At 33.2% G+C, this 10,386-nt stretch overlaps 2 protein-coding genes across 2 annotated transcripts; both read left to right on the top strand.

Annotated features, from left to right (window-relative positions):
- Positions 1 to 4,925: 4,925 nt before the first annotated feature.
- Positions 4,926 to 6,647, top strand: LOC141535916 (protein yellow-like). The gene is given in 6 exon segments (XM_074256080.1): positions 4,926 to 5,120; positions 5,225 to 5,422; positions 5,498 to 5,540; positions 5,543 to 5,704; positions 5,814 to 6,152; positions 6,259 to 6,647. Coding segments are annotated over 6 exon segments (1,137 nt in total). The 3' UTR covers positions 6,459 to 6,647.
- Positions 6,648 to 9,773: 3,126 nt separating this feature from the next.
- On the top strand, positions 9,774 to 10,103 carry LOC141535915 (uncharacterized). The gene has a single exon (XM_074256079.1). It carries the CDS (start codon positions 9,774 to 9,776, stop codon positions 10,101 to 10,103), a length of 330 nt encoding a protein of 109 aa, XP_074112180.1.
- The last annotated feature ends 283 nt before the right edge of the window (positions 10,104 to 10,386 follow it).

The raw sequence follows: 10,386 nt of genomic DNA, 5'->3' as shown, positions 1-10,386 counted from the left end.
GTCAACTCCGTAGCCAGCGAGTGGCTACGGATAAGAAGAAGAAACGAAAAAGGCGAGAGCTTCCTTCGACGTAACCGCCTGGTAGTGTTCACCTCGTGTTTATTTAATTTTTGTCGGATTTTTGTAATTCATTAATTTACATACAAAAATCGCCGACCGTCAGATTCGACACGTATTAGTGCCGATTGTGAGAGTAACGCCGTACCGACGTTTCTTTTGGTGAGATTTTGGTCGAGAGTTTGGCCAGGATCACCCTGGAGAGGAGCTGCCTTCGCCGCCACCCGCTCAACACCCGCCGACGCCATCCAGATGACACCGATCTGCAACGTAAGTGGCTTTTGTTGTTAGGGTGATAGCTCGTGGAACCGCTAGTTAGATTATTCTTAATTTAATTTCTTTATTTTTATAATCCGGCGATTGCGGCCAGTTGTTGTTTTGTTTGAATTCCACGAGGTATCCCCTGGGTACCTTCCCACCAAAAATTTCCTGAGTGGTCGACGCCATTGGGGCTAGATCCAAATTTTTCTCTTGTAAATTGTTATCATTGTTGAGGTTGAGTGTGCTCCCGCCCTTGGATACCGCGAGCGAGGCGTCGCCTATATTCGAGCTTCGGTAGTTCCGTCGGGAGTAAGGGTAACACCGTTACCGACCACTGTCTAATGCTAGGTAATTCAGAGCTCCGGTAATTGAGCATCGATCCGCGAGCTGATCGATCAATTATCAGCAGCTCGGTTAGCATCAGTCTGCTGATTACGATATTATCCGCTGATTTGAAATTATTTGAATTGTTAACTGATTGTTATTTGGAGATTATTTAAAAGTTAAATTTGATCATTATTTGAATTGTTAACGGATTGTTATTTGGATATTATTTAAATATTCAATTTGATTCTTATTTGAATTGTTAACTGATTGTTATTTGGAGGTTATTTAAATATTCAATTTGACTATTATTTGAATTGTTAACGGATTGTTATCTGGATATTATTTAAATATTTAATTGGATAATTATTTGAATTGTTAACTGATTATTATTTGGCTATTATTTAAGTATTTACTTTGATTATTATTTGAATTATTAGATTAATTCTTATTTGGGTATTAAGTAAATATTCAATTTGATTATTATTTGAACATCATGTGAGCTGTTCACTGGATTATTAATTTTTGTTATTATTTAAATAATTACCGTGATTATTATTGGAAATTGTTCTGAGTATTACTTGATTATTAATTTAGTCGTTAATTAAATAATTACCGTGATTATTATTTAAAAATGGTTTGGAGATTTCTTGATTATTATTTGAAATTGTTGGAATTACGAATTTGGCTATTGCTTGAGCATTAGTTGAATATTTGGCAGGATTATTATTGAAACTATTTGAATTATTGAGTTGATGATTAAATTGGGTATTACTCGCCTGATTCACATTATTATGATTCTGAAGTGTCTACATTAGTATTTTGATTTTGTTTGCGATTATTACCCGAGTTGATTACGATTGTTGTTTTGTATTTCCGTTTATCTGGAACTAATTATTTCACCAAACCGAGTATATTGTTTTTATTTAATAATAAATTGTTATTCGTTTCGGAACCTCTTGGTTATTTCTTTCTAGGAACCCGCCGCCCTGAGTAGAGTTAGTTTACCATTAAGTAGTTCCTGATTTAGGTTGTCGAGGATTGGAACATCCTGAATTGTTCCTGGCGCCCAATAACCGACCACGACGAACAAATACGCCAATTATCTTGGACCTGTTGGCTCATCGACGTATCGCGAGCCAATCGGCCATTATAATATATATATATATATATATATATATATATATATATATATATATATATATATATATATATATATATATATATATATATATATATATATATATATATATATATATATATATATAAGCAAAATACCACTCACTCACTCATCACGAGATCTCCGAAACTATTCGCCCGATCGACTTGAAATTTAGCATACTTACTCCATTCGTGATGTAGACGCTCACTAAGAACGGATTTTACGCAATTCCTAGCTATAATGAATTTTTCGTCTACCATCACGTATGCTACTCCCTCCCCTCCCTCTCATTCTTCCCCACCCCTCCCGTGACTTCTTCCCCTTCCCTATATCTCTCTCTTTTTTTTTTTTAGAAAATGTCATTTTGATTCGCCAATCTAAGAAACCCATCAAGTGGCACCCATCAATTATAGAACTCACCCCCCCGTCCCCCAGCGCAACCACCCACGCTAATCAACCGTTGCCATGGTTACCGTTGATATGGATACCGTTGCCATGGATACCGTTTCCATGGCTACCGTTACCATAGATACCGTTGCCACGGTTACCGTTGCCATGGTTACCATTGCCATGGTCACAGTTGCAATGGTTACCGTTGCTAAAACAACTGTTAAAATGAATAAATTGTAATAATAAATTCGGTTGTAAACTAAATTCAGAGGAATGATTAGAATAAAAGTAGAAAGTTACTAAATATTAATATTCTATACAATTATTATTCAACAGTATTATTCTACACAATATTAGGCAAATACATGGATTTTCATCGATTGATTGTTGGGACAGTAGGAATTCATAATCATACTTTTTTTAAGAAAGAATAGCTAAATCATTAATAACTCAAATAGCTAATATGTATTGAAATGATCATGAAGGATAAACTCCATTATATCATAAAACAGATAAATATAACATAAATATTAATGTTGATATTGTTAAATGATTATACTGATTTAAATGATTAAAAATAAAATGGTAAATTGTGTGTGATATATATAGGAGCTGTGCTATAGATAGATTGACTCATCACGATATCTCCGGAACCATCGGACCTAGAAAATTGAAATTTGGTAGGAATTATACTTTTGCCCTGTAAAGATCAGCTAAGAACAGATTTTAAAAAATTCCACCCCCAAAGGGGTTTGCGGGGGCGTTAACAATGAAAAACTCCAGTTTTTAAACTGTAGCTCCTATCAACTTCAATTTTGGTAGGAATCTTTTGTAAGAGATGTAGAAATAATCTATAAACAAATTTCACGATATCTCACCTCATAGAGGGTTGCGGGGGTGGGTATTAACAATCAAAATTTTTAATTTTCAAGCTATAGCTCCTATAGACTCCAAATTCTCATTTAAAATTTTTTTCTTCGTGTCAATTATTATTCATTTTTGAAAAAAAGGCCACGCAAACATTATAGTGATTGCACATTGAAAGTTACAATGAATATTAGCTGGAATAATTTCATAGATAAAAGGTATATGCTTATTCGATGAAATTTGGAATTTGTGAAAGTCAAAACAATACTCTAATCAAATTTTGAGTTTAGATCGAAAAATACAATTCTATAATTGCCCAGCGAAGCGGGCGGTAACAGCCAGTATATATATATATATATATATATATATATATATATATATATATATATATATATATATATATACGATACAACGCAGCTTATCACGACGATAGCATCACCAATTTACGGATCTTTACCAAACTCAACATACTTATTCTACAGATAGATACCGAAGTTAAGTTCGAAGATGAGCTTAATCGGTCAAGTAATTTAGAAATTCCAAGATTTCAAAATTTTCAAAATCATAAAAATTCATATTTCTTCACTTTCTAACTCGAATAACTTCTGAATGGAATAACTTATTGAATCTCTGTAAACTGCATTTAAAAGTGCTTTAAATAAGCTTTAATTTGAGTACCAAATCATATGTGTAGTCTTAATATTGTCCTATTCTGCTATGCCAAATATGAAATTTGCTGTTGCACTCGTTTTAGTAGATTTCATAGAAAATAATGAAAATAATGTAATAATAATTAATATTCACAAATCTCATGTAATAATGATTAATTATGATAAATTTTATATAATAACTGTGTAAACTTTGATTAATAAGTGATGAAATGAAATCTACTTCCATTTCGGCTCCCGAATGGCTCTTTTTATTTCTTGGAATTCGCTTGTACTAAAATTCCACTTTTTGGCTTAATTAAAAGTTTATCCGATTTAATAAATTGTGCCTAATTTGTTTTGAGTTTGTTTCAGATAAGTTATTTTGTTTTTCATCGCTTTTTTCAGTGCCGATTTTGTGACCACCACGTGCGAAAAGACTTCGCTTTTTTTCAATCACGCTGTGTTTAACTTATCCGCTTTTTTAATAACAATCAGCTACCATATCAATTAAATATTAAGTGTATTTAGTATAAATTAATTTATAGTTGATATATTTAATAATATTTCCGCAGTTTTAATTGCGATAACCAGTCTAAACCTGATCCACAGTTTTCCCGCTATTAAAACATTTTACATTTTGGTCCCTCGAGCCGGATCAGGCTGACTCTATCTCAATTAATTGATTTCTACCTCTAATTGTGTTGTACGAGTGAAGTTTAATTCCGCTAGGAAGGGTCGAGTGTCGAGAGCCGCACTGAGCACATTGGGCGCTGCTCCTGGTAGTCATTCGTAAACCAGTACTCTGAATTTTTCGCTTTTATTAGACTGAAAACTCGACTTCGGGCCTAAAATAACCTCGCTATAGAGAACGACCCAAGATAGTTAAAAAATGCAACTTGCCCTTCAATTGCCGTGTTCCGCACGGCTTCGCAGACTCCAAGACCACTTAAGATTGCCCAAAATGTAGTCAACGTCACCACCTGTCCATCCATTTTGGATGCACAACGACATCAGCTTCGCCGGAGCCTACATCTTCCGCACAGGCAACTAACCGTTCCTTTAGACCGCTTACAGCTTGATGTTAATCGTCGATTATTTCAGATCCGCTTTCCGCTCAAGTTTTGTTAGCTACCGCTTTAGTCCAGGTCCTTCCGCTTCCTGGTAATCCAATCACAGGTAGAGTCTTGATTGATCAAGGCTCAGAGCTCTCATTTATGAGACAGGCGCTCTTCAAGAAGCTTGGACAACGGCTACAACTCGACAAGGTCATGCTCAAGGGCATCGGCAATGTCACCGCAGGAAGCTCACTAGGTGTGAGCACAATTGGGCTGTATTCGCTCAGTACGACCGCTTCAATGCATGTCAGCATGCATATTCTACCAATACTAACGGTAGATTTACCATCGTTCGTAATCACTGACCCAAAATGGCCGCATCTTGAGAATCTCGAGCTCGCTGATCCTCATTATCTACAGCTGCGGATTTTTAAATATTTTATTAAATATTTAAAAATTGCACGTTGCTCAATCCTTATCCTGATTGGGAGTCTAATGACATCCATTCACCAGATGCGCTTGTAAATATTCTCAGGGTCAGAATTGATGCTTGTGATAGATTATGGGCCGTTGATAGTGGAATCGACGATATTCTCGGTGAATTTAATCCTGTCCAGCCCAAAAAACTTATTGCCATCGATTTGAAAACCAATAAGGTCGTTTATATAATCTGATGGAATACATACGCTTGATTGAATTGATTTATATTAGCTGTTTTTTTTTTGTTATAGATCATTTTGCGATACCCGTTCAAAGACTCTGACCTAAAACCCAACACTTTTTTGCTGACACTGTGATAGACGTTGATCCCAAAAACTGCAGTGATGCGTACGTTTACAATTCCGACTTGGGAGGCTACGGGCTTGTTGTCTACAGCATGGCCAAAAATGATTCGTGGAGAATAAATCACAACTACTTTTACTTTGATCCTCTCAATGGTAAAAACCCAGCATTTTTTTTAAGAAATAAAAAAAACAATAAGCAAAAAATAATATTCATTAACGTCAAACGAAAGCTAATAAATCCGTTTGCGTGAAATCTGTTTAGGTGAATACAATGTAAGTGGTATTCATTTTCAATGGACCGACGGTATGTTTGGTATGGCCTTGAGTCCGCCAAAGGAAGATGGCTCAAAAACACTCTACTTCCATTCAATGTCCGGAATTCACGAGTTCGCGGTGTCAACAAGCCTTATCAAGAATCAAACTGCCCTAGCTGATCCAAAATACTGGACTCAGTTCCATGTTGTAGGTAACAAAGGTCCACTCACTCAAGGAACTTCTTCGATGTGCGACTTGGAAACTGGAATTATTTACTTTACCCAATTAAACAAAAATGCTGTGGCTTGTTGGGATACTAAAATGGACCTAAATCCTGATAATTTCAGTAATTATTTATTTATTTATAATTAATTATTATTATTCGATAGATTAAAGCTGTTGATTGAAATGACAGATGACCTTTGTATTAATTTGATGAATTATTTTCACAGGAATTGTAGCGCAAGATAACGAGAAATTGGTTTTCCCGAATGACATAATAATTGAACCGAAAACACGGAAATTCTATTGCCTGTCCGATAATTTGCCCGTGCTTCAATACAGCGAGTACGATGTAAATCAAACTAATTTCTACATTCATGTCGCTTCGCTTGACGATTTGACAACCGCCTGCAGAGCCAAAGCAGAATGATTGCGGGTTTTTTTTAAAGCCACTGTGAATTAATATTAACGTTAAAATAATATTAAATAAATCTTTTAAGAGAAGATGCAATAATTATTGTATTTACTGATGATTGTATTATTTTTACCATGAATTTTTTAATAGAATTACTTTTAAATGAATCAAGTGAGAAATAAAAGTTCATTATAAAATATTCAGCTAGTGTATTTAATTATAAGTGAATTATTGTATTGTTAGTGGATGGACAGTTGATTTATTTAACAATTTCAATCCTCATTAAAATTATTTATGTAATCAAAGTCGGAAATTTATGATAATAAACGAAAAGACATTATTGATGCTTTTAATCAGAAGCTTCTATATTGTTCTTATTTTTTCAAGTAAAAGTTTTTTGGTGAAATTTAATTCACTTTGTTTCTTTTCGCAAGAATGAAAACACTTCACGAAAGTATCAAGCAATAAGATAGTTCTAGCTTTTGTGGCGTGGAATCCACCTCAATTACAGTCAGCATCACGAGAATAGATACAGGTCGAGGTAATAATGAGAGATTTATCGACTTTTTAGAAGTTACTTACGTTGAAATTGAAATAAAAAAAAAAAAAAAAAAAAAAAAAATAGAGGAAATAACAAAATTTGATAATTATGTGGGTTGAATTGCACACCATGCCGTTGTTGGCTCTGAGAGAACGTAAATACGATTGGTATATAATGATAATGGGATTTTGTATCATGATATGATTATTATTTTCTAAGACTTTTTTAACAATACTATGCTAGAAATAACAGACATTAGACAATTTTTTTCATTTTTACAAACAGTGGTAATTATAAAAAAAACATGTTTTTGTAAACTTTGATTTAATAATCTCGATTTATCTATTCAAAAGTATAAATATAAGATATCTAAAACTTTCCTCGTAAATACAAATAATTTATTAATTTTATAAGTTAAAAATTAATACATTATTGTTGAAATAATATTTGAAAAAATTCAATCGTCATTCAAATAATTTAAAATAAAAAAAAATTATTTTTAGTGAAATAAAATAAGCGAAAAACTATCAAATTTCATTTTTGAATATTTTCATAAAAATTAATTTATAAAAAAATAAATATTAAAATTTTTTTATGAATTTATTTTTAATTATAAATTAATTAAAACACTTAACTGTTGTCTGATGCCTGTTATTAGTTTCAATACAGTAAGCCATGTTCAAGTATCAATTTCAAACGTTCAAATTCAAATTAACTCACTTTTCCCGCCTTCTACTTCAATAGCTGTTGGGCTCTTTACTCATACGAGCATCCTGTGTTAATGACATAGATATCTGGTATCCAAACTTCCTTAAATAAATAAATAAGAAAATTATTTAATAAACTCATTAAAATTAAAAATTAATAATTTTATAAATACCCATTAAATCATTGTTTGTTGATAAACAACAATCAACACTCCGCACAATGTCAATGAAGCGTTCTAATTTAACGAAATACTAATTCAATGTTAATTAACAACTCGTAAATATTATTACAAAACGACAATGAATTTCTATATAATTAATCAAACTAAACTTTTAGTGAAAAAACTTTTTATTTGTTTTATATTTATGTAATTTAATACTCGTAAACATCAAAGGACGCGGTTTAAGTCACTCAATGGCCAGTCGCAAATTTTTTGGCGTCTGCTCACGTCACTTAGGGTCTTTTGCGCATAGTCTTTTCACACGGCACTGCTGACGCACCCAGGCTTTATTCTCCCGCCAACCTAGTGACGCAGCTTTTCGGACTCGCGATTAAATTAGGCAAATAATTATTTTTGAGTCAGTATTTAATAAAAATAATTATACATACTTACTCCTTAATATTTAGGAAGCAATTTGAGATAATGATTTAATCAATATCCCAAAAATGACTAGCGTTAAAAAATAAAATATTATTTTAGCGGTTAAAGCATTGACAAGTCCAAGGTATTTCCGGTTTGTATATATGCGTCCTTATTAATTACGTTAATTAATTATTATCGTTCCATTTATAATATCACAAACAAAAATTTATAATCAAGTATTTATACTTGCAAAATTTTTTTGTTAATTAGTTAAAATTAAAATAATAAATTCCGAATTCGATAGTGCCGCCATCTTAATTTCAACTTTCGAGTTTTTTCTAACGGTCGTAAATGGCGGCGATTCGTGCTGGCTGTCGTAGTTTTTATTTTATTGTATAATTCCGATCAATGCGCGGTAATTAATTATTATTTTTACTAAAGTAATTTTATAAAATTTTAATAAATAATCGAGAGTAATTTTTATAAAATTTTAATTTTTTTTTCTTTAAAATTAATTATGAATTGTCAATTTTTGGATTTCATTTTCGGGATTTTTCCAATAATTACTCCAATTATTCAATATTTTGTGTTATAAAAATAATTTTTCGAACTGCTAAATAATTATTTACTAATTTATTGATACTAAGCAATAGTAATTTATTTTATAAAGTCTCTATTTTAACTACCAGTGTTTGAATCGTTATAGTTCAATATGATTTGAAAGCTTTTTGATCGTGTTCCTGTTGTTTTACGCCAAGCATAACAAAGTGTCGGTATTTATAAGTGTGTGTTTGTGTTTTTTTTCTAATAAAAGTGTTTTATTATTTACGTTAAAAGTCAATTTATAAATTTCACGGGTAAAAATTTATTCAAGTGCAAGTTTTAAGTGTTTAAAATAAAAAAATAATTTAATTGTGGCATGATTTATATCAGAATTGATAATAATCTAATTTCTCAGTGTTTTAAGTAAGTATTTTTTTTTATACTATTTTTTTTTCAACTAATTAATTCAATTTTTTTGTATGTTAGAAAATAATTCAAGAATCTGCATCAAGAATCTGCACCTGTAGACATTATTCTAGATGCACTACCAGCGGCAGAGATCATCAACGCTGAGATTAGACGTGAACTTTGCAATTATTCTAATGCACAATCCAATACGCTTGGTTGGATTGTCTATGGAGCCGTCACCGTAAATCACACTTTGACGTCACACGCAGTATCATATGCGTCATTGGATACGTCAATACAAGACACTATCGCTAAGTTTTGGGAGGAACAAGAGATTCCATCAGGTAACTCACCACTCAACTCCGCTGAAGAAGATGAATGTGAAATTTACTTTCACCAAACGCAATATCGACAGGCTAATGGACACTAAGTAGTGAGATTACCGCTTAAAGCCCCTGAGAGTCAACTTGGTGACTTTATCAACGCAGCCATGGGGTTACTCCGCAGATTAATAACCCGCTTGTCGCGGGAAAATTAATGTTCTGACATGTATCGCGCGTTCATGGCTGAATACATACAACTAGTACACATGGTTCGCGTTCCAATCAACGACTTGCCCGCCAACGCTTATTTCTTGCCTCATCATGGGGCACTGAAGCTTGATAGCACCACTACGAAGCTCCGCATAGTGTTCAACGGTTCCTGTGCAAAATCTACAGGAATTCCGTTGAATGACATTCTTCACGCAGGACCCAAGACGCAAATAGACATTTTTGTCATGATATTGAGAATCCGCTGCAACAAGATATTATTCGCTATAGACATCACTAAGATGTTCAGACAGATTAGGGTCGACTCGCTTGATTGGTCGCTTTAGTGCATTTTCTGGATAGATGAGAATGATTTAGTAGACGCTTATTGCCTCAAGACTGTCACCTACGAGACCGCTAGTGAACCTTTTGACGCTGTACGTGTGCTCATCCAGCTAGTCATGTATGAAGAACACCGCTTTCTGCGATCAATTGCTCCGATGTTGGAAACCCGCTACGTAGATGACATCTATGGTGAGAAAGAGCAATTTTTTCTGAAATCGCTAAACTGTACGACCCGCTAGGACTTCTCGCACCAATAGTCGTCAAGGCCAAGATCATTATGCAAGA

Source organism: Cotesia typhae, unplaced genomic scaffold, assembly GCF_013202065.1.
Source record: "Cotesia typhae breed Kobodo isofemale line unplaced genomic scaffold, CoteBio_Ctyphae scaffold_152, whole genome shotgun sequence".
NCBI classification, from domain to species: domain Eukaryota; kingdom Metazoa; phylum Arthropoda; class Insecta; order Hymenoptera; family Braconidae; genus Cotesia; species Cotesia typhae.
This window is presented reverse-complemented; position numbering and strand designations above follow the sequence as displayed.

Excerpts from the sequence above, each read along its gene's own strand:
- LOC141535915 (XM_074256079.1), top strand. The coding sequence starts at position 9,774 with ATGTATCGCGCGTTCATGGCTGAATACATACAACTAGTACACATGGTT.